The 23,402-nt window shown below is 50.4% G+C and overlaps 7 protein-coding genes across 7 annotated transcripts; 4 read left to right on the top strand and 3 right to left on the bottom strand.

Annotated features, from left to right (window-relative positions):
* Nucleotides 1-59: 59 nt before the first annotated feature.
* EI90DRAFT_3129455 (origin recognition complex, subunit 5) lies at nt 60-1,446 on the bottom strand (the record flags this gene model as incomplete). The annotated part of the gene is made up of 3 exons (XM_039064195.1): nt 60-230; nt 350-499; nt 592-1,446. The coding sequence occupies 3 exons, from the start codon at nt 1,444-1,446 to the stop codon at nt 60-62; spliced, it is 1,176 nt and encodes a 391-aa protein (XP_038911890.1).
* A 745-nt stretch (nt 1,447-2,191) lies between these two features.
* Nucleotides 2,192-4,618, top strand: EI90DRAFT_3129454 (uncharacterized protein; the record flags this gene model as incomplete). Its single annotated transcript, XM_039064194.1, has 3 exons — nt 2,192-3,420; nt 3,478-3,677; nt 3,741-4,618. 3 exons carry the CDS (start codon nt 2,192-2,194, stop codon nt 4,616-4,618), a joined length of 2,307 nt encoding a protein of 768 aa, XP_038911889.1.
* A 3,926-nt stretch (nt 4,619-8,544) lies between these two features.
* Nucleotides 8,545-9,532, bottom strand: EI90DRAFT_3146780 (20S proteasome subunit beta 3; the record flags this gene model as incomplete). The annotated part of the gene is made up of 7 exons (XM_039065455.1): nt 8,545-8,593; nt 8,645-8,739; nt 8,814-8,997; nt 9,056-9,163; nt 9,219-9,283; nt 9,344-9,463; nt 9,530-9,532. The coding sequence occupies 7 exons, from the start codon at nt 9,530-9,532 to the stop codon at nt 8,545-8,547; spliced, it is 624 nt and encodes a 207-aa protein (XP_038911888.1).
* A 140-nt stretch (nt 9,533-9,672) lies between these two features.
* Nucleotides 9,673-12,963, bottom strand: EI90DRAFT_3074299 (uncharacterized protein). The gene is made up of 3 exons (XM_039061497.1): nt 12,837-12,963; nt 11,577-12,781; nt 9,673-11,516 (listed from the first exon to the last, which is right to left on the bottom strand). Exons 2-3 carry the CDS (start codon nt 12,576-12,578, stop codon nt 10,059-10,061), a joined length of 2,460 nt encoding a protein of 819 aa, XP_038911887.1. The 5' UTR covers nt 12,579-12,781; nt 12,837-12,963; the 3' UTR covers nt 9,673-10,058.
* A 1,851-nt stretch (nt 12,964-14,814) lies between these two features.
* EI90DRAFT_3019356 (uncharacterized protein) lies at nt 14,815-15,727 on the top strand (the record flags this gene model as incomplete). Its single annotated transcript, XM_039057349.1, has 5 exons — nt 14,815-14,975; nt 14,996-15,059; nt 15,126-15,245; nt 15,382-15,476; nt 15,505-15,727. 5 exons carry the CDS (start codon nt 14,815-14,817, stop codon nt 15,725-15,727), a joined length of 663 nt encoding a protein of 220 aa, XP_038911886.1.
* A 343-nt stretch (nt 15,728-16,070) lies between these two features.
* On the top strand, nt 16,071-18,734 carry EI90DRAFT_3074295 (uncharacterized protein). The gene is made up of 8 exons (XM_039061496.1): nt 16,071-16,576; nt 16,641-17,035; nt 17,098-17,602; nt 17,662-17,706; nt 17,762-17,837; nt 17,889-18,220; nt 18,299-18,458; nt 18,529-18,734. Exons 1-8 carry the CDS (start codon nt 16,514-16,516, stop codon nt 18,585-18,587), a joined length of 1,635 nt encoding a protein of 544 aa, XP_038911885.1. The 5' UTR covers nt 16,071-16,513; the 3' UTR covers nt 18,588-18,734.
* Nucleotides 18,735-20,667: 1,933 nt separating this feature from the next.
* EI90DRAFT_2218165 (uncharacterized protein) lies at nt 20,668-21,368 on the top strand. Its single transcript, XM_039052708.1, has 3 exons — nt 20,668-21,140; nt 21,223-21,247; nt 21,302-21,368. Exons 1-2 carry the CDS (start codon nt 20,775-20,777, stop codon nt 21,232-21,234), a joined length of 378 nt encoding a protein of 125 aa, XP_038911884.1. The 5' UTR covers nt 20,668-20,774; the 3' UTR covers nt 21,235-21,247; nt 21,302-21,368.
* Nucleotides 21,369-23,402: the final 2,034 nt, after the last annotated feature.

Below are 23,402 nucleotides of genomic sequence, written 5' to 3'. Positions count from 1 at the left end.
TTAGCTCGCCATCATCCGGTTCCCTTTGTCTGGATGGTGCCTAATGATTCATATCCAATTCAATTGAAGACATCGCACAGATAGCCCCCAAGGTCGATCTTAAGCTCCCGAGCAATTTCGTGCGCTAACTCAGTAGTGACATTACTTTTGAACGTCGTGGATCCTTCGAGCTTATCCTCCGAACTGGGGCTTCCGCGTTGAATGAGCTGCATCTGGACAAGTTCCGACATCTAAATAGCAAAGTCCATACAAAACGGGCCAAAATATGGCATTGTTTGTCAGTCGAAGCTAGCAGGAAAGCTTGGGAGACAAACACAAGAATGCAGTGCATGCGCGGCAAATAACTTACACACGCAAGGACCTGTACGCGACTTGCTTCGGTGGAAGACCACTCTTCCTCATCCGCCTGATCTCCACCATGTTCGAGTATCAGGGCTTCAAAGATCGCTTTGAACCGATCAAGCGGGAAGACGGAAGGACCTGTAAGGTGCCGCGGTAACTGAAGCATGGAAAGGGTGTTGATGAGTAAATTCGGATGTTATTATACTATAAGTGTTGATCTGCAGAAGGATTTTGGCAGATAGGACGTACCTTAGAGGCTGCACCAGCCACAGCCCCTTTTGACTTAGTGGGTGATTTCCGAGCTCCGCCCCCTTTTTTGAGGCGCACTCTACCGCCATCCGCCGATCGTTCGAACAACCTCGCATCAGTTTTAGATGGATTTAGGCTGGCAAGATAGCTGGCGACGAGCATCAACTTGGCACGCCAAGTAAGCCTTTGAGTGAGATTCCCTAGGGCCGTGTCTTCCTCCGTCTTCTTTTGCTTTGAGGGGGACGTGGAAATACTTTGGCTAAATGCTAAAGTGTCAGAAAGACGGAGTGTTTTGGGAGGAGCGTTCAGCTCGGCCCAATGGGGAGCACTCATGAGGCGAGGATAGAGTGTGTGGAGGGCCGAGACGAGGCCCTTATTAGATCGCCTAGAGAGCCGATGAAAATCGTCATTTGTTGGGACAGGATATAAAACGTTGAGCTCTTCGCCTGATTTTTCTGCGAGCTCATCCATATCCATGTCCGAAGGGGAGGTGTGAGTGGATCGCTCGTCAGGAGGCGGGGTCGACTGGAACGAAGCTTCAGTGTTTTCAGTTACTCTCTGACGCTCGCAGTAAAGAGCTTTCCACTCTTGCACAACTGGTGCGATAAACCCGGGCCAATGTGCAGATGCGATATATGACAGGTGCTTGGGATCCGAGGTCACCTCCGCACATACCATATACAAGAGATCAATGTATTTGGAATACGTCGATTCAAGGCGAGGGGTGTAGACATCCAGCAGCGACGAAGGGCATCTAGGGTACAACGAAACAAGGTACTGTTTGGTCTGCAAGGGGGTGAGAGGGGGAACAAAGACGAGCAGAGGGTCAGGAGAGGCTCCCCATGCGGGACGCATATCGATCCAAGTACACCGTGACACGAGAATTGTTGTAATATTTAGCAAAGACTAATTGAAGCTAAGTCTGGCTCAAGATGACGTCAGGGATTAGAACACACCAGCTCTGATAAACGGGTTAATGGGACGAGGAGAGTAGGTAAAGACGCTTCCAGCCTATCGGCGTTGCGGATCAAAATCACAATGCTTTCCCAAGGCCGCAATGCTCCCTCTGATGAAATAGGCTGACACACAGCCTTGAGCGCTTGTATGAAGGCATCCCAGCCCCCGTCCCAGGTACCATTCTCTTCACCTCCCCAGCACTCACACCCGCTATCCCATGAAGGGGTCCATGAGGCGAGCCCATTGATAATGCGCGTGTACAGCACGCGCGCCGAGAAGCACTCAATGGCATCAACGGACACAAATAAGCCAGCGGCACATTCAACCATCTCGTTGAGGCCATGGTAATCGAAATGGCCGAGCGGATCGTGAATGTAAATGAAGGAAGGGGGGCCAAGGGACAGCAACTCTGGCAATTGCTCGAGCATCAGTCCTCAGCATCACGCGATGTGATGGTCATTGCACGTGACTACTCAACCCAACTAGGTCCTTAGACTAGAACTTCGTACTCCAAAGCACGCAGCTGGACTCCCTACTCTCGCATTCGACACCCGTCTCTCTTTCTACTCCAAGTTTGCCTAGCAGGACTGGCCTGTTTTTATAGTTGCCGGCGCCAAGTAACGACAAACAACGATCACCCGCCATGGTTCGTTCTCAGCAATCAGATGCAACTAGCACTACTGCCGCGATGACCCCTATTCCGTTCTCACCTTTCTCATCTGCCAACTCCATTGGGAGTGAAGGCACTGGCACCTCCGAAGGTATGTCTTTGGTAGGATCGACTCATTGGCGCTTGGCGTTGACGCTTATATCCCGTTCTCCCGCCCTTACTCCCACGTCGGCATATATAGAACCTGGAGACCTCGGGGCATTCTCCACCATCTTTCGTGCCCTCACTCAACTCCATCCACGTCAACCATTCAACTCTCTTCCAGTGTTGCAAATGGACGAGGCAGGCTCCGGCGCAGCAACAGAAATGGATGATACGCCTGCTGAGTCGGGCCTCCAATTTCCTTCATCATCATCCTCCCTCACCTCCCCATCCGATTCTGATGGGCCCTCTAGTGACTCTGTCGCGTTGTTCAACCAAAACGGCGTTGGGTCCACCCTATGGAAACAGGGTGGAATAGACATGTACCTTACTACTTCGTCGCGTAGCGACCTTGAAGATAACACGGAGGAAGATGGGCCTACTTTGGGGATGCTCGAATCCGCTCTCGTCTTTCTTGCAACGGAGCGAGCCCGATTGAAGTCCAAGCTCGATGAAAGTTTTTCCACTGCGGAAACAGACGGCGGTCTAACATCGTCATTACAGTCGCGGCCCCCCAGAAAAGGAAAAAGAGAGCGCCGCATGGCAAAGAAAAAACGAATGAGAGACCTCGAGGCTGCCATTGATGGTGATGAGAGTCGCGCGGAGACTATTGAAGAAGCGTCTTCCAACGAATCTCTTGATCTCGGCGATGGGATTGTTTCCTCTAGGAAAAAAGCCTCCGTTCCCGATGCTTCGGGCATCACACCCATCTTTCGCCAATCGACACGGTCGTCTAAGCGCGGTCGAGCAGCAAACAAGCGAAGGAGTGATCATCTGTCTCCTTCCTTCCAATCGTCTATTGCCTCTGTCCCCACACCTGAATCAGTCACACTAAAGGCTCATCTCACTTCGTTGGCCTTGCGGTTATCCGAACAGTTTCCCTCAGACGCTAAGATATTGACAAATATGACGTTCGATACGGATCGACTAGTTGCCGGCGCTGCAAGTTTTAATTTAAGTAACCGATTGGAAATGGAGGGGTTTTACGAACCTAGGGATGTCACAGCGGCGGGATCCGTTGGGAAGCCAAACAAGAGTCTCATGCATGTGTTCGTTGATCAGTGAGTGCCTTTTGCCCGCAGATGGTGAACATTATTCTCATTCCCTCAACATCACAGTTCTAACATCCTTGTCGGTTTTCTTGAATGGCTGAAAAAACAACCACAACAGCCTTCTAAGCTTTCCGTACCTGGTGGGGCTTGGACTGCTCCAAAGATAAATAAGCCCAGGCTGTCGCATGCGTCCCTCATTTTACTCCTCGAGCGCGGCCGAACATGCGGTCGGCGCGTGCTTGTGGCCTCTTCACCCCTCCATCAGGGTACGTTAACCTCCGACACTTCGTAGATCCTCAGTCACAAATGTGAAATTGGTCAACTTTTAGGTGTCGATGATATTATTGAGATGGGTTACGAAGTAAGCGTTCTTCAACGCGTAGCCATTAAAGAAGGCTTGTCAAATGGTCCTGTAACTTTGAATGGGAAGTCACGCTGGGCGCCCGTCCACAGTCGCAACACCAGTAGTGCAAGTCAGAGCTCGTTTACTAGCAGTGCTGGTATTGGAAATCCCGTACAGCAATATCATGGCAACAGTTCAGCAGCGCAATTGGGTTCTGGTGGATCATCGACGGAGTCTGGAGGGAAAGAGATGAAGGGGTTGGAGAGGCACGGTAAACCATCGAACGGAAATGGTGCTCCGGTTGTACTGGGACATAGGAGGTATGGATCTGCACCAAGTACCTTCTCTTCGGGACAGACCACATCCAATCTCCAGCATTCCCGACTCTTCACGAATCTGCTCAACTCAGCGTCCCATTCACCTTTTGACCGGCCATCCCTCATTGAGTCGCCTTCTCCCCCAAACGGTGGCAACATCACTCCTTCTACAAACGCTCGTGGTGCAGCGCGGTACAGAGAAGAGGCAGTAGACGAACTCCTCCAGCTAAAACTACTTCAAGTCCTTGTGGCATCCACAGATAAGCCTCCCCGCGGCTCAACCATAGTCCTAGCAACGGGTGATGGCGCCTCGAGTCAATTCAACAAAGACGGGTTCCTCGGGTGTGTGCGGCAGGCGGTCGAACGGGGGTGGAGGGTGGAGTTAGTCGCCTGGGAAGAAACGAGAAGTCGTGCTTGGAGCGAGCTAGCATATGAAATAAAGAGGAGGAGGAGCAGTGGGGAAATGGGCAAGGGATTTGGTGGCGGCCTGCATCTCGTGAGTCTGGAGAGGTGGGGGCGGGACCTATTGGACCCCAGCTGTCACTAGCGTGCGGGGCAAGACCTGCCTTGTTTCAGGTGTTTTTTTGGCTCGGCACTTCATTCTCCATTGATCCCCAAATATCCTGCTCCCCCACTTGTTTTGAAGCTTGCGCTTTCTGCTGTTAAACCTCCGCTTGATTGTTCATGGGTTTCCCGCATGCTTTCTATCGCTGTTTATGTATTTTAGTGTACAAAGAACCTCCTGTATCTGAACGCCTCCAGGTAAGAGCAGTACACTTGCTGCTTGCACATTACATAATTACCTTGCTTGCAAGGTCATGTCCACAATTCGTGGGAATTTTGAAAATGTATTGACCGCTTCTCTGCACGTGTCCTTTCTTACAACTCTCGCGGTAAGATCTTTCTGGCTCATTTTTCCCACTACTTCGTAGCGGGTTCTGCACATTTAGGCCCCGCAAGTGCTGTTCACAGGATCCTTTGTAACCCAGGGTCCTCTTTTTCCAATATGACAATCACTTCCGCTGTAGTACCACTGCGATAAGACAAATCACTTGACCCCTCGTATAACTATGTTAGCTCAGACTTCAGACACCCAGTCGGCTCTCTGTGAGTACGAATTTGACTAACACTACACATTCCTCATCCCAATCTCAGTTTGAAACGCGACTCTTCCTGCACACTGTGGCTTCCTCTAACTCCATTTGCATCACTTCCGATTCAACCTCTAAACCGTGGTCATACTCATTTTTGAGTGTGCCTTGGACCTCGATCCATCCACCATCACTAATTAGACATACCACCTCCGTGATTCATATCAACGGCGCAATGCACTGCATTCTTTTAATCGGATAAAGCTAGTGGAATAGAGAGCGTTGGGAAAGCTAACTGGTGTTGGGTAATAACTAATGTAGTGTGCTCATGGCAAACAAAAAGAGGGGAAAGAACACCCATGACAGCTTAATAAAAGTTGCGCGATGGTAGAAAGAACCTCAGCATAATGGTGCAAAAAGACCCTACCAGTTTGATGGAAAGATCAACGATTCGGCAGAATGTTCCGTTGTGGCGGTTAACCTCACATGCAGAAGGCTTATCACAAGCAAGGTCAGGGCTGCACGGCAGCCATTTCTAGTACAATGAACTACCGACATTTCCCGCGTTGTTGCGCGATTGCATACTGTGATAGATATGTCACATTCCTACATGCGGGGTTTGGAAGCCGGGAGTCGAAAGCCTGAAGGGATGACGATATCCGTATTCGGCTGGCAGTCACCGTCAGCTGGTGCTCTTTGATTCAAGCTCAACATTCCCGTCATTCAGCAAAAGCAACGGAACAACAGAGCGGCGCACACACAGGGTGAGTGCTATCAGCCATCCAGCGCTCATATCATTGGGGCGCCATGATCGCACGCCCCTCTCATATGAAGCCTAGTTCTCTTCTTGATAGGGTATCAGCCTGTATCCTGCAACGTCGCAGTTGCAGGAATTTTTTTCGGTAACTCAGTTCACATCTGAAGCTCAATTCGAGAGCATCCAGTTGAACCCTGCAGACGTCTTGTTAACGCTCGCTGTCTCATTGTTTACGACTTGTACACCATACCAATAACTCTTCACGCCTCACTGCCCTGCAATCCTTAGTGACTGGAACTTTCCCTTGGCTATACCACGTAGTTGGGTCATTGATTGGTCTTATGCTAATCGCCTCCAAGTTACCTTACTGACTGGCAGGGTTGGACATGACACAGCACAGCATCTCCCGGGTCGAATGTTTGGAATGAGCCACCCGTGCGTTCAAGTAGCATGATACACATTAACTGGTCAGACGCCCGAGTGATCCACTGAAGCGAAGTGTCTAGGGTAAGGTGTTATTTTTCGCTCTAACCTGACGTTCCGAACATAGGAATTGAAACGTCTTTCCAGACCGCAACGATTGACCCCGGGCCATCTGAGCACGGTATCGTGCCCCTTCGCGAGCACAATGGCCGCGCATTGAGCCGCCCTGCACTTCGCTGTGCAGTGGCCTCGGTAATTTTCCAGCCCAAGCGAGGCTTAAACGTCGACCTAGCAACGGGCTGACAGCCCAGGCGACTGGTTTGCTGTCGGCCGACACGTTCGACGAGGGGAAACTGAACGAGGTCTCATTGTTGAATGTAGTAATGGCTGCGCCGTGAATTCAAGACCACTGGTCAGTTCATCGAGCCATGGCCTCTAAGATGCCCAAAGGCCCCACCAGGTCGGTAACTTTGGATACCGTTGGATGAATAGTGGACCATTGGCACCAGTGCCGTTGGACTGCTAATCCCAACAGATTAATTACCAAGCGCAAGCGCTTGGAAATTTGTACTTCAAAATGCACGCAGCATTCACCCAGTTCCCACATCATGTACTAGAAAATCACGCTCCGATCACGCATGGGCTCCACTTGCGAGCGCATGATCCTTACAGAACACTACTCGTAATCATCCTTACCGCCGGGGTGAATTCACAAGGGTTTGACCGACTTGAAGGCTCTATTTCAATACTTTCCCAATTGTAGCGACGCCGCCTGAAGCGGCAATACCCGCTACTCCCACATCGACGCAGCGTCGCAGCCCACTTAGAAGTCACTCTGGAGCCGTCTTTGCGCGCCGTGGTACTAGGTGGTACTACAAATGTAAAATATCGTTAAGTTTTAAATCAGGACCGCATCCCCAGTCTGCATATACAACCCCACTGACATTATGAACCTGAATTGAACGCCACAGCAGTATAACACTCCAAGACTGGCGAAGGAGTTTATGTGATATTATTTGGTTTCGGTGAGTAAATACAAGCAAAATGTCACGACAGTGTTCGAGAGAGGGAGGTGATTGGTTTGTCAACAGCAAGGAGAGCAATGCAGACGGTGTGTAAAAGCGCGCGCGAAACCTGAGAGTAGGCAGGAATCTGAGAGGACAGGAAGGTAGTCAAAAAGAAGATGGAAAAACAAATCACAAGAGGGATATTGAGAGCGGTGCGCAACACATGCACCTTGAGTAACAATCGCCGGTCAGGGCATGGCATAGGAGCAAATTCCATTGATCGTTGATTGACAATGAAAAATCATATAGGCCGTGAGCGATCGCTTCTTTGGTTAGATGATAATCGCAATCAGCTTCAGTGGTAAGGAGTTTAAATGGCCAGGGGCCACTTAAAAAGGCTCGGTGTGGAGAGGACGCCATAGTGTGGAGCAAGAGTTTGGGCAGGAAGGAAGTGCAGCAGGAGGGTTGGAGGATTTGGGCAGGAGAGAGTGGGGGTGAGGGACAACTTGGGTTAGCTCGGTAAGCAAGTTGAGGTAAAAAAGGGAATAACCAATAACGGTGCTCAGGTATTCAGTTTGTGCACGCAAGACCCGCTACAGAGTAGCGGGAATTAACTGAACTTCTGATCATCAGTATAGTCCTGATGCCAGGGTGTAGTGCTTAGCAGCTGAGACAGGTGCACGAAAATCTGTTGCTTCAACTTGCCGTGTCAAGAGCCATATCAACGTGTCCACCATAGCCCCAACCTCATTGAAACGCTTCCTACAGCCCTCCCTGTAGCCCACAGACCGGTGCGGATGAACTGGAATCCGAAGTGCGCGAAAAGGTATGGGCATAGAAGTTTGGTTCAGAGGATTATGTCGTGGTCTCCCAAGCTTGATCCTCCAAAGCTGAGGATCCTGTCTGAGGAACCTCGACAGGAATTGTTCACCAATGGAAGCTGACATGCATCCGAGGCCAGTGCGAGATTTGATTTCCCTAATGGGTAGGGGATGCCTGTGTAAAGAAACGAGGCTTGGCGGGATTTCCGACCCTGGAAAATGCATCAAACGAGCACCATCACCCTCTTGCTGAAGGCCACGACGTGCGCCACTGCCCAAGGCTTGCCAGATCACGAAGCTTTCGTGCCTGCAATCCAGCCGTTTAAACCTGATATATGATTATTCGCATAGTTGTACACGGAACTATATACCCCTCAGTCCATTCGTCCCTTAAGCGTTCGAGTAATAATCTTCTCTGGTGTTCTGGGACGGGGCCAACTTAGCTGAACCGATAACGAGCAGGTAAAGACTCACATGATGTGTACTATAGCCCCCCAACCGGAGAATGCATCACGGTCAACAGCATTGAGGAGTGTTTGTGAAATGGTCTCAAAGAGATCTTCCGGTTCCTGTATCGAGAGTTGGGACCGAAACGTGGAAGTAAGCGAGTGCGATAACGAAGGGATCGAAAGGGGGAACATACAAGATCAGGTTCCCACAAAGACTCCGCTGTTCCAAACAGCTTGTCAGCTGCCGTCCCGGCAACAACAAAATCCTTGGGAAGGGTCAAGCACCCAATCAAATCCGTTCCGGCAATGTATGGCCTACTGCCCTCTGAGGGCTTGGTCAGGCCAGCAATGATAGGCTCTATGTAATACGGCCCAAATCTACAGCGGGTTGTATGTGTAAATAAAGTGTGCAGAGAACAGAGTCATCACCACATGCCTTCGTTCATAAAGCGTCGAGCTGACGAGGTGTGCGAAGGTTTGTGGTTCGATCTCACGTCCTTCCTTAATGGTGTACATGTTTACGCGATAGCGTAAGCGTTCCTTCCTGAAATAGAGGTACATATCAGTCGCCCATAGAGCCAGCGTAAGGATAAACCCACAGCGTTAGAACGTCCGTCGCCAAACCGGGTAAACCGACGTATATACGATCTGTGACAGGGAATACCTAGGGGTAATGAGTCTGACGTGGCCTCGAAAAGAATTAGACGGAGACAGAATCAGGGACCTTCTCAAAATTCGTCGCAATCGTCAGAGCCTGGTTCCCTAATCTCAAATCTGAAGCAATCGCAACGCAGTTCTTTCCCGTCATGGCCACAACGGACCCTCCGTTGAGTTCCATAATCGACTGGTTAGAAATTACCATGACGCGTCAGGTATTAGCTGGGATGCCCTAACAAAACTGCAGGCTAACCATGATGGGCAACACGCAGGGTGGACAACAGGCAGTTAATGGTGTGAGGTTACTTCAAGAACGCGCAAGCTAATGGGACGCGTAACGGATGCTTCCGGATCCCAACTCAATTTGATTTTCAATGTCGATGCCAGAAATAGCGACACATCAGAGAATACCTGGGATTAGACATGATGAACGGAAGGTAGATATGTCACAAATGCGTAAATCAGGGTCCAAAAGAAAAGAAGTTATTGGGCATGATCCAAATACATGCATTTGCATGGCCGGGTGTTGTGCAGTCAAGCGCCAACACCTAAAGACGAAGTAATGGGAGATTAGGAAAATGGGGGGCCGGGCATTGAACTGGAGAAACGCTGAGGAGAGCGAATGTGATGGAGACAGATGGTAAAAAAAAGCACAACCTGGAATGGGCATTGAATGCAGACGAATTATAATGCACTATGTGGCAAGAAGTGAAATCAAATTATAGATGCCAACTTGAAGAAAAGAATGCGTATTTAGATCCACCAGGGCGAAAACCACTACATTACATATTCCGAAGAATTGCGAGCGCCCTTTCATACGTCTCAGGAGTCGCCTGTTTGGTTGTATCAATCACCATCACTGCGCTTTTCTTCCTTGCTTTACCCACTCCACCGCCTGGGCGCGGGCGGGGTGGAGGGTCTTGGTGGTCAGGTATTCTTCCGAGAGGTGTGCATTCGGGATCAACCCCTCTTGTGCCTATTCTTGCGTTCGAGCTTGCGCTCACGTCTAAGTAAAGATCATTGGTTGCTGTAGTGCCTCGTCTCTTTAAAAGCGACACATTGATGTCAGCCTTGGTCGCTACTGCTGTCGTTGGATCAAGTTTTCGTCTCTCCAGCAAAGTAGTCGCAGCCTTAGCATCTACCGCGCTTTGGCGAACAGCTACACTGGCGAAGCGAGACGACAAATCGGAGACATGGTCGTACGTCAAGTTCACAGGCTCTCCAAAGAACTTCATGAGCTTCGCAGCTCGTCTCCTTCTCACTTGAAATTCTTTAAACTGTTCACGAGACACTGGAGAATCGCCCTCTACGACAGTCACAGAGGACGAAGCTTGTTTGATGCGTCTCTGTGGCGGGAAATCGACTGGCGCTGAGCATGGGCCAATGAACGTTCCTTGACGTTGAAGGCAGGATAAGGATTTAGGAGCAGAACCACCAGCATCCGGCTCAAGGCCAGCGGAAATTGTTGGGACCTGCGTTATAGGGGTCGAGGATGATCGCCCATGCTGTTGGTAATTTTTCCTCGACGATGATGGATGTGCTCGTATTGTGGGCATCGTTCCCACAGATTGAGGCTCGCATGGGCCTATAGTCGTTGCTCCTCGGCACCTGAGACGTGGCAGGGGTTCGGGAGTAGGAGCATAGGAGTCGGAGTCAATATTGGCAGAAACTGTTGGGACGAGAACTGAAGCGGCCGAGAGAGATCGCCCATGGTAATCTCTCCCACGCGAAGAAAGCACCGTCTCCACAGTTTGGTGTTTGTGTGGATTGGAATGAATACTATATGCAGCGAAAGGCTCGGGTGACGGAGCCTTGGAGGGCCAAGGAAACCGCTCATTTCTCATGTACGTAACCGTCGCTCCTGAGTTTTCCGGTGGAACTTGGGTTTCTGTCGAGGTGGTAGGCGTAGGAGTGCGCAAACAGTGGTACCGCAGAACAAACATGCACGACTCCTCCGAAAAGGCCAGGGTACAAGGGCTCCCCTGATTTTTGTGTGTCTGCGCCGTTGCATCCCCATTGAGCGTCGCCGTATCCACGTTGCCGTCATCTGAAGCGGTCGGTAGCGACGAGGATGTCGTGCTGTCAGCATAGAGACTAAAACAGAGGCTCGATCGAGAGACCTCGTACGAGTCAGAGTCAAGATCGATGAAACTTTCGTTATCGTGAGCATCTTTCGGGCCCGCTGATTTAGACTTGGAAATCGGTTGGCACACGTCGGAAGGAGGGATCGCTCCAAAAATCTGTGGCGAACCAACACAACGTCAGGAATAATTGAATGGCCCAGTTGTAAAATAACATGCCTTGGAGACTTTCGACACCCTTCTAACCAGCTCATTTCTCTCCTTTGTGCTCATCTTCCTCCCACTAACGCCGAGATCAGCAATCTCCGGTCCCTCATATTTACGTATTCCCTGTGCCTGGTTGGAAAGATCGGTGTCATTGACCGCAGGAACCTTTGACGGCGTCGGTCTTCCACTTGATACTGTCGCTTCTCTGCAACCCTTGATGGATGCGCTGGCGGAAGGCATCAAAGAAATGCTATCAGAACAACGGGATATTTCCAAATCCTCTGTACCCCGCGCCCTCGATTCCACAATAGGGCCAAACCTCTCCACACTCACGTCTTTGAGCACAAGTTCGTCCGGAACATCTCCACCCAGAATCCTTTTTAATTTGTCGAGTCTGCTTCGAGCTCGGCGGAGTTCTTTCTCAGAGGGAGTAGGCGACGGGGGTGGTGACGGGGAGCTGATGCTGAGGAACGAGACGAACGAGACGGGAGAGGACGGGGGGCACCCTTGCAATTTAGACTTGGAATCAGACTTGCTGAAATAGGTTTGGGAATGGGATGTAAACTTGGGCGTAGGAGATTGAGAACGGGAGCGAGGCACGGGTGATCGCAGAGAAAGCGGAAACTCTGATGCAACTGCTGTCGACGTCTCGGGAGATGGTGAGACGAAGATCTGAAGGGGCTTCTTCGGTCGCAGTTTCTGTCGTTTCATCCCAACCTGACCCGACCCAGTCCCGATATGATCGATAGGGGGCACGGTCACTCGGATTCCAGGCCCTGCAGAAGTCGATAGAGTGCTTTGTTGAGCATTGATAGAGGCATTAATCAGGCTCTTCGCACCACCGCTACGACAGGATTGCGTCGTTCGTTGCCTAAATAAATCTGTGGCCAATGGTGATACGGGGGGGATAGGTGGTAGCTCAATGCCCGTGCGCGAGGAAAAGGTGAACTGGGGGATGGTTAGTGTCTGGGTTGGGAGCAACAGCTCTCCTTGAGGTTCGAAGCCATCCGACATGTCTGTCCAAATTCCAACGCAGATTTGATATCGCACAAATCAGGCACGGAGTCTGGGAGGTTGAAGCGTCGGGGTTCGAAGGGCTCACAGCCAGCTTCCACAAACGATAGCGAAAGCAACAGCCTGTCTGGCAAGAGGATCAACTGGGAGCAAAACAATGGCCGATAACGGAACAAAAAAAAAAGAAGAATGCCCAGCAAATCCTGGAAAAGCCTTGTTCGCATCACTCCATCATTCGAAACCCGGAGGAACGCATACCCAAACGAATTGCAGTCGGCCGCTTCGTCGTTGACCCCCAGTATAGGAGCAGAGGGAGAGAAGCCCTCAACCGTGCAGCTCCCTGATGGCCGTGGCAACCGCCTGTGGACATCTTGCAATAGAAAACTCACGCAATCGAAGGTCCGTTATTCCTTAGGAACTCTCGGCATTGAATTGGCTTGCGGCAAAAATCGTGTAAATTCGGCTTCTGCCGCTCACATTGATATGGTTTTAGAGTGTTTAGACATATGTAGCCTCGCCCCAAATTTGTCGAAATAATTCACCGATTTGATTTGGACGAATACGGAGTTACTCGCCAAATGTAGCAGTGATGAGGCGGCTATCAAATGCGTCAGCGCTAAACTAATTATGTATATATATATTTGAGTGACTCAGATCCCACCCATTCAGAATGAGCCATTTGTAAGTGGCTTGATTCATCTCACTCACAAATATTCCCACAAGTCGATCCTTGTATATTCAAGAGTGGGAGATCTGAGGAGAGGCTGCTGTACCAGAGCAGGGAATTACCTTCCAAAACAGTGGGAACTTATCAATGCGGCGAGGGAGATATGGTGGCCGCGGCGTGGACATTGCAGGGACCTATCAAAGATTCAAACGAGAAACATTTGGGGGTGAGAATATGTAAGAGGGATGTTCACTCGACCTGCTACCATTGTTGTTGTTCGATCCGTATGACTAGGAGCGCCAACGAACACGTGGGAAGCCCTTTGTGTTGATGCACGGGTTAAATGACGGCCGGATGGGCCCCTGTGCGGGGCGCCCACGCCCAAAGCGCTTGGAATGCGGAGACCGCCACCCTTGGTGCATGAAGAGAAAAGAAAAAGAATAGAGAGCCGCGTGCGGGCGCTGGTGTACAGGAATTAGTTACAAAGTTGTAGACACAACAAAGAGAGGACAAAGTTCAGATTCGCCTCAGTCGCACGGTCCAACAATTATGTGTTTTTATAATCAAGCGCTATGGATGTGCACTGACTGTGGCAGCGAGTAATCCAAAATAGGAACAAGAAGGAAACTATAGACTCAACATCAACTTGGCCACAGCGTACGCCTATATTCCAAGAAATCTCATACTTTAAACGCATTGCAGCAATGAAATAGCCACCCCGCTTGCCCATGTCCTGATCACAGGTGCCGAGCCCGTGACGCTGCGGGCGCGGGTTGAATTGACGAACCGTCAAGCAATTTAGTCCAACCAACTTAAGACATGGACAGCAAGTTGGAAATAGTTCACCAACAGTACCCTCGGAACGTAAGGCCACACTGTGAAGCTAGAGTAGAGTAGCTTAGTTAGATATCGAGTTTGCATGCACGGAAGAGAAATGGTGCCAACAAGATAAGTATTCGTGTTCACTCAATGCCAAAAGGGGTTATATACTGTGCATGTGGCATGACACGGAGGGCAACCACTACTTCGAAATGATGGGACCCAAGCATCATACGGGCTGATCCACTCACGCCGCTGGGCTGAAACTGGATCGATCGGATTAAAATTCAAAATAAGTTGGGGGGCGCGGCACATGAGCATGTTTTGATGTCAGCCGGAAAGAACTGGGCATCAGCACATTGGCAGTATGGAATCAAAAAATAATTGCCCACATGGTCGCTGACATTCGACGAGGGCCTCATTCAGTGGACCGTTGATTGCAACCGGATGACATTACCCGGAAAGCACGATCGACATGCGGTTCACATATGAGAAGGGGCAGTAAGTTGGCCACAGGCCTTTCCGGGATCCCCCCGCTTAGCTCTTCAGTCAAGCAAGTGGTTAACAAGGAGGGGGGGGGGCTCGGTTTGGCGGTAAACCCATCAGGTCTTGTGAGTCACACCGATCGGAACTTAGTTTGAGTGATCAGGAATGCTTCGGACGGCGCCGCCACCCGCGCGATAGGCGGGGAAGCTCACGACAAGAAAGGAGAACAGCACCGTGTTGCATTGAAGAACAGCATTGGACTCAATGCCTGGCACTTGTGAGCGTCACGAAAAGAGGCCTGAGGATGAAGCAGATGCACCCCAGCCATTCAAGCCAAGCGACAAGCGCAGTGATGTGCAGGAGACGGAATCGATCCTCATTCATGTGAAAAAAGTAGCGCTCCTGGTTGATAAACCACATGGAGGGTGCACTACACACTCCAAAGGGAGAAAGAACAATTATTTGACCAAATGAAGACGGTGCAAGGCCGCGCGATGAAACTGGAGTGCGTGTGTGAAAGACTGATGTGCCAGACAGGATGATGTGGGGCTAAACAGAACCTATCACTGACATAGGCACAGCTAAAGGCGCGTAATAACCCAAAAAGATTTAAGCAAGAGTTGAATGAAGAACTTGTATCCGTCCCGACCGATGCTTCACCACAAGATCTCGCTTCGCACAGTGAACAGAATGATGTGAGCTGCATCTTCCCACTCCGTACAGCCCATTCAGTGAATGTGCTCCAACCGGTGATGCCTTCGGATCCGTACATGGTGTTTCACAAGCGGGACCATTGTGCCAGTGATGTTCCCAAAACACTCCGCCTCTAAGCATCAATGCGGTGAGCACTCCGGAAACCGAGACCATCATCGGCTCGGGGCTACAGCTCGGCTACTAGGGAGTGGAGGCCAGGACCTCCTAACTACGTTACTGTTACTGGTTACCTGCAACTAGTTACCATGGTGCATTGCAACAATGGTTTCAAGTCGCCTATCTCAGCGAGTTGTATGAGAGACTGAGTCGTAAGGGGCATAGTGGCAGAAAGACAAAGGCCATTGTAGCAAACGTGATGAACATAGCTCTCCATTCGCGAGCCGGTGACAGCTCTAGGAAGTTTTCGCTTGAGGATCAGGGCACAGGGGTGGACAGCTGCACCTCCGATGAGTGCCAGTATTAGCGGTATGTGGAGGGGCTCCTCGGTCGAGCAAGACACAGCGAGACCGGAGATGATGGATACCGAACCGATGTCGCGATTCAAAAATGAGAATGATGAATCACAGAATTAACTAATTCGGGTGTGTGAAACGCGCCCCCATTGAGTTTGTTGACAAGGAAGGTGAATGGAAACTGAAAGCCACAGACAAAATCTAACAGAAATGAAAATCTACATCTGTGAGCTTGGGGCTTCGGAGGAGGCGCGGAGAGCGCGAACGGCAGGCTGATATATCGATGCGCCACATTCCCACGATGTATCCCGGCTGTTATGTTCGGAGTATGGTTCGCTTGTTCGCTTGGAACTTGCCGAATTTTTGCTGCCCCAACCTACTAGTTCCGCAAACTCAGTGGTGAAACCGTCCTAAAGTCATTTATGGCAGGCTACACAATGGGCTGCCCAGCAAATCATTTAGTCGGTTATAGCGGCTGGGAAGACAAATCACCAAAACATTTTCATAGCCCCTGGCACAAATGCCCAAAATCTGTGTTCACCGGACTTCTTATTGACACATTCCGATTGATCACGGCTACAATATGCTCATTCACCGCAGTATAGAGGTATTCCGATCGAGGGGCACTGCCGCCCGAGTCCACAATGGGGACACATCGCCCAGTGAAGCTTAAATAGCTACCAATCCTGCAACAGATGTCCATCATCAAACAGAGAACTTGGGGCGCAACATAAGCTGCAGTCGCCTGCTTCAGTCATCAGTCAACGAGAACCATCACTGACCCAGAAACTGAACAAATGTCTAATCAGAATTCCCTTCACCCTGGTCAGGCTTGCCTTGAGTGCCGTCGTCGAAAAACCGTACGTATATCTAGTTGCAATTTGTCTTTGCACCCTAGGACTCACATTTGTGCTGTAATTGTAGAGATGTGATGGAGTTCGACCAACATGCTCCAGGTGCCAGCGTCTCCGAAAGGATTGCGTTTTCGAACCTGAAGCCCGACGACCCCAACTCGACCGTATGGAGGAAAGACTTCTAGAGCTGGAAGGCATTATCGGGGAACTGGCCCGACGGCCTGTCTCACTCAATCACGAACTTATCCGTAGGCTTATGCGTGATGATGTCCCCTCTACGGACAGAACTCCCGCCCACAGGCAGTTCTTTCCACTTTACTGCGACCCCCCGAGGGTTTCCTCGGGCGGTGTGGTCACCGGCTCTGAGATGTCAGAGGGTTATGGAAGTGTCGTTCCACGTGCCCTGCTAGATGCTGGCCTACAGCGCGTCACAGAAGAGGTGCCGCTGGAGCTGGCAGATGACCTGTGAGCCCACCGCACTCATGTTACAGCTGATCAAATAAACTGACTCACAATGTCATGCGAAGCACGCGACTATTGCTGCCATTCAGGGGTCAATTCCATTTCTACGTTCATATCCCTCGGTTCCTTCATAAGATTCGTCTCCAGCCCTCTGATGCTCAGGCTGTTCACCCCGCTCTCCTCAATGCTGTTTTTCTGGCGGCGTGCAATGTCGGTGGTGGATTCATGGCCACCTATGAGACTCTTTTTCTCAACCGTACTCGTCATTTCCTCCAACAATCACTTGCCATGGCCGATCGCTTGGTCGACTTCATGTGGGCGAACGTCCTTCTTGTTTCTTACTATATCCGTGTAGGTCGAGTCGTTGAAGCGCACAACGCCCTTGCCTCTACGGTGCGCTTTGCCGTAGGTGCAGGTCTCCATGACGCATCCGAGGGTCAGACCGGACTGGCAATGCCTCCCGCTGATAGTACCGATAGAATGGAGAGAACCCACCTCTGGTATGCCCTCATGCTATGCGAAGCCGCCATAGGCGTAGGTGCTGGCTTACCACCTTCGGCCCCGCGCGAGGTGAGCGTCTTTCACTCACGTTTGAATAGTAAATGTATTCAGAGGCTGGACTATTCCAGCATTGCGCTTCTCTTAAGGCTCTCTTTTTCGGTCGGCAGATTCCAGTGAGTCCATTGTCGTCAGGACATCGGTCAGGTTGCATTGACCAAGGGTGTTCAGAGCGGCGCAGTGGAGATTAAGACGAAGGCCGCAGTCCTCCTTCACGAAATAAAGAATCTCATCGCCATCCCGATTGGTGAATCGAATAATCTCTCCTCTCTCTACCTCTCTTACTGTCATCCCTCAGGCCCCAACGGACGACCGTTGTCCGACTTCTCCCAGCGTTACAACACCCTAATCGCAGCGCATTCCACACTCCGTTCAGAATTGCCTTCACTTGTAGACCCTTGCGGCCTCCAGCCCACTGAGGCAGTATCCTATGCAAATCCGGACCTCGTACAAGCGCACTTGTCGTTTCATGTTTGCACCATTCTGCTTTTCAATATACAGACGTCGGGAAGTCAAAGTGCGGCCGCCAGCGAACAAGTCACTCACGCTGCCCATTCCATGGCGAATATTGCACTGCATGTCAGAAGAGGCGTGGTCCTGATGCCTATCCAGGCACATTTAACCTCTGTGGTATGTGATTTCCGGAAGCACTTTTGAGGGATTCGCGAAAATGATTTGCTCCTTTTTCTTTCTGTGACACCTATGCAGTGGTATTACCATACGGCATGTGAAGTACTTATTCGAGAGATAAAACGCCTGACAACTGGTGGCTCTCCTGGACCTGAGGGGGCCGTGGAACAGACGGATAGAAGCTTGGCTGCCCTATTTGATACACTCCTAGATCTCGTTGATCTATATCCACGTTGGCGTACGTTTTTCACCTGCTTGCTACTTTTTATGCGGCCGCTTCGTGCTTACGGAATGTCTCACCGTCATAGAGTCCACTATTCGCAAGCTACCCCAGCTATTCGAGAGTGATGAGTATGATACCATTTAGGTAGAGGCTGTATGAGCCTGGCCTGTCAGCTATGTCCGGCCCCACAATCTGCTTTTTTAGTTCGATTTCAGTTTTCCGTTCGTACCAAACGGTAATTACCATTTTCGGGCATTTCTAAAGTGCCATTTTTGCACTTAGTGTGGACTCGATATTTTCTCACAAAATCCCATGTATAATTGATAATCTTTCGATAGAATAATATATCTCACCATGTCCGCTTCTACCTTGTTGTTTTCGGTGCCTCTCTGCTGCTGATAAGCGCCCATGGTCTGGAAGACCAAATCCGAACGGGCCTCCCGCATTTCAAATCAAGAATCACGCTCAATTTCATATACTTATCCGATCGTGAGCACGATCAGCCTACAATTCCTTCCTCCTGATCAACTAAACAAGCGGGACACGTTTATGTAAGTGACAGGAGTCACTGTAGACGCTGGAGGCAGGTCTGACCCGTACCTGCTCTTTCAAGTATCAATTAGGGTGTGCAATATTCCCGAAGTCAATGCATCCTCGGAACGCTGTGCAATTCGCACACTCTAGGGGAAGGCCCGCGCTTGAGGGATGCTGATTGAGTCACAATCACTCATACACATTAAGGGCGCGGGTGCCATTCACCATGATTTAGAAGGTCGAGATGGTCAGGATTGAATCCCCCAAGGAGGGTTGAGCTCGATCAGTAGGTATATTAGGTATGCTCCGCCCTGATCGCAACGCTCTCCCCCGGGAATGAGACACTGTCGTCTAGTCGGGTCAATCAACCTTGTTTCAAGGGCGCCGGCACCGCGGCGCTGCAGAATCAGATGAAATTCTCCTATCGACTCGCTAACACGGCCAACCCTGCCGCGCTCCTAACTGCTGACTGCCACGTGTTAGTCCCGTGTCGGTACAAGGACTCTGATGCCAACATGAGAGCTAGGTCGCCATGGTGGGAAAGCTTGGCATGTGTTTGTGCTAATTCTAGGAGCGAGTCCTCTTCTTTTTTTTCCTTGATGGCGCCGAGGATGTGCCCTCAAATCTCGTTAACCACTTAAACTTCCCATCAAATGATAGGCAAGTTACACCGAAATTACGAACTCAAATTGACTACAACCGGGTGCATGCTTTTCATGACAATCGACCCTCAAACTTGATCATTGCCTCCTCCTATGTTTGCGGCCTTTTCCCTGGAATTATCTTGGATATGCATCGCCCATAGCGGCCTTCATGCGATCGACGCGTCCACGCGTCCATGCGACTCCTGTTGGGGATGACCCAGAAACTCATGACAACGCCTCACTCGAGGCTTATATAGACGCATGCGTACCACCTACTGTCGCTATCTCTAACGAATCCTTTTTGTTGGTCTCCGCCCGAAGGCAGAAATACTCCTTCGACGTCAGTAACTGACTTGGGCGGTCTACGCTACACACGCCCCGCAGACGGAAATTTCCAAGTTTTTGGTGGATGGCAGCTCCATCGTCCAGTGTGCTTCCTCCTGGAACAGCTTGTGTTGAATGCCGCAGGAGGAAAACGGTTTGTGCTGCCCCCGATTCCTGTCTCTTGGCTCATTACTCTGCGCTGGTAGAGATGCGACGGAATTCACCCTGAATGCTCTAGATGCGCAAGACTAGGGAAACAATGCAGATATGAACCGCCAGACCGTCGTCCAAGAATTGACCGCATGGAGGGCCGTGTGCAGGAATTGGAAGAGAGACTCGAGGAACTCACGAGAAGACCTCCGCTGTTAGAGCATGAGCTCATCCAAAGACTTATGGAAGGGCCGAGACAAGTGGGTCGGACTCCTTTCGTCCGGCCGTTTTTGCCATTTTTCTCGGAGTCACCGAACACAACATATACTGGTCAATCTACCATTCTTCAATCTGGGCTCCAAGAGGGATACGGCAGCACTATTCCCCGTGCCCTTCTGGATGCGGGACTTCAACGCCTTCACCCGACTGCTGATGTGACGCCTGAGTTGAGTAATTACCTGTGAGTCATCATTTTCAGGATGGCTGCCACGTGTTTGCGCTTATCCTGACTCATAGGGTCCGCGTCCTTATCCCATCTCGCGGTCAATTTCACTTCTACGTAGATGTGCATCGGTTCATCTATCGCCTCCGTCTTCCTCCCGGTCATCCCTCCGCGATTCACCCTTGCCTTCTTAATGCAATCTACCTTGGAGCCTGTTCAATAATTGGCGGCGCTTCTATGATTGCACATGAGCAACTCTTCCTGAATCGAACCCGCCAATCGTGCGAACAATCTCTCGCCTTCGCAGATCGCCTTGTTCACTTTATGTGGGCCAATGTTATTCTAGCACAATATTATTTGCGTGCTGGTCGCGTCGTCGAAGCACATAATACCATTGCCTCGACGGTGCGGTTTGCCGTGGGCGCAGGATTGCATACAGACGCTGAAATGGAGGACACGGAAACAGGAGACATGACTTCTCTAGCACTTCCCCCGGCGGATCCGATCGATATCGAAGAACGAGTGAACCTATGGTTTTCCCTCACGATGTGTGAAGCGGGAATCTCGCTAGGAACCAGCCTGCCATCTTCTGCGCCGCCTGTGGTCAGTACTACACTGATTTGCGATCGTATGAATAGGGTGATGTTCTGATATACTTTTTGAAGCACCGCGCTTCTATCGATAGTTTATTTTTTAGAACCGCACCATCTGCGAGTAACTTCCTCTTCCTGTCTCTTCTTTGTATTGAAGCCAGCACTATTCAGTACGATACCCATTATTCTGCTATAGAACTCAAAGCTCGATCGGCAATTCTGCTTCACGCTACAAGGAACTTTTTGCCCCTCACTAAAGGTAAGCCATTTCTGACCGTTATTCCAAGTATTGATGGGAGGACTGCCTGGCTCAGATGGTCAAGTTCGCCCCGATCTTCCCCGATACGAATTGCTTCTTGAGGCTCACTCTGCCATGGAACGTGTCATGCCGGACTCAACTGACCCGCGTGGAATCCTGCCAAGTGAAACATTCTCGTGGTTTAATCCTGAACTCGTGCAGGCCCACTTAGCCTGGCACACGGCGACGATTCTATTACATAATGTTCAACGGAAAATCGGGCTCCAATCGACCTCGGCAAGTGGGAGAATGCTTCAATCAGCAGAAGCAATGGTAGAGTTTGCCTCAAGGCTAAGGGCCTCTGAAGGCCTGATGCCTGTGCAAGCGAATCTGGACTCAATTGTGAGTTTCTCCCTAATGCTAAAGCCATCACATCGACATATCGTGGGTTGGCGATGTGTTTTTTAGTGGTACTACTACACTGCTTGCGAAGTTTTCATTCAAGACATGAGGCATCGTGGCGCTTCTGCCTCAGCACAGGATCATGCCGTCGAGGAAGCAGAACAAAGTCTCACTTTGCTTTTCGATATCCTTCTCGACCTCACTAACATGTATCCATCCTGGCGTACGTGATTCTATTATCTGCAGATGCTGTTCTTTTCCTGAGGGATGTGTTCTCCCAGAACGTTCCATTCAGAAATTACCTCAACTGCTGTTAGGAGACATAGGGTTTGAAACTATAGACTAGTGTCGGATCCTGTCACCTCGCCTATTCCGGCGCCAGCCCCGACCATAAACAATCCGGCCTCTGGAATACATCTCCTCCAGGGCACATAATAGCTAGGACCCACGGTAGTCGGTTGGTTGGAAAGAGGCGTCTGTAGGGAATTGTTTGGGGAGGTATAGTTGCCGAGGTGTGTGATGGATTCGACTTTCACATCAATCTCAGGGGTCGATTCGATTGTGTATTATACGCCACTTGATAATTTGGCCTTTTGACTAGCGTGAATAATTGGCGCCATCATCTTTACGTCTCGGGGAACAAACACAAGGGGGAGGGTAGACGCTGAAGATGTTGATTCAAATGTTGAAGGAGATCGATTGATTAGTGTCAGTGCTTCAGTTGAATTGTCGATTCCAGCTCGAGGGAGGGTGAGGGAAAATAAGAAACCACGACTAAGATTCCTATGCAATACCATATGGTACTGGTTGCTTGGCTTCACAGATCAGACAGGACACAGCGCTGTGGATAGCCGAAGCGTCACCTTCTGATGCTCCACACGCTTGTACGGGCATTGATGGCGAAGGAAGTCTTCCGGCCCCATTCATTCACTACAAAGGCTGCTTGGACCGTGGGACGAGACGCCAGGAACAATATTTCAGTCTAAATAATGAAATCCTAACATTCTCACACTGATTCGGCGCTGAGGGGCTTCCATTCCCGACGGGGCTACCAGTCCAGATTGTTCACGGATCACATGTGTGATAGCCTGTGCACAAGGGCCTCCACACACACACATATCGGTGTGCATGCTGAAACATCCTCATGGAAAACGAGTTGGGTCATGCTCGTGCTAGATTACTTCCTTCGCCATCAGAGCGCTTCCAGTCCTTGTACAAACTAGAAGCACACTTCGGCCATCCACGGCCAGGGGACCCCGAAAGCATCATACCATGTGTTATCTACGAAGCGACGCGGTGTAACCGCTCAGTTAACAATGTCCTTGAGACCGGCAGAATCTGGACCAGGACGTAGGCAGGGGCGAACAGCATGGTGATAGCATTATTGTTTTATAATAGACAACATTAATCGTCTGTGCCTCCTTGCTCCCTGACTTCTCATTGGTTGGTGGGAACTAGAAAGGCTGCCGCGCCAACCCAGGCCTTGCTCGAGGTCCTGCCCCTGTTCTCAGTAGTAGGATCTTGTCGGAACGTTACCCTACAGCACAAGGAAAACATGCTCATCTATTCGGTGCATACCCGGTCTCTGTACCCTTAGATTCAATGAGACAAAGTCAACAAAGCGACAAACAC

Source organism: Cantharellus anzutake, assembly GCF_015039405.1.
Source record: "Cantharellus anzutake strain C23 chromosome Unknown EI90scaffold_57, whole genome shotgun sequence".
Taxonomy (NCBI): Eukaryota; Fungi; Basidiomycota; class Agaricomycetes; order Cantharellales; family Hydnaceae; genus Cantharellus; species Cantharellus anzutake.
The sequence above is the reverse complement of the archived record's forward strand: the minus strand, read 5'-3'. Positions and strand labels throughout refer to the sequence as shown.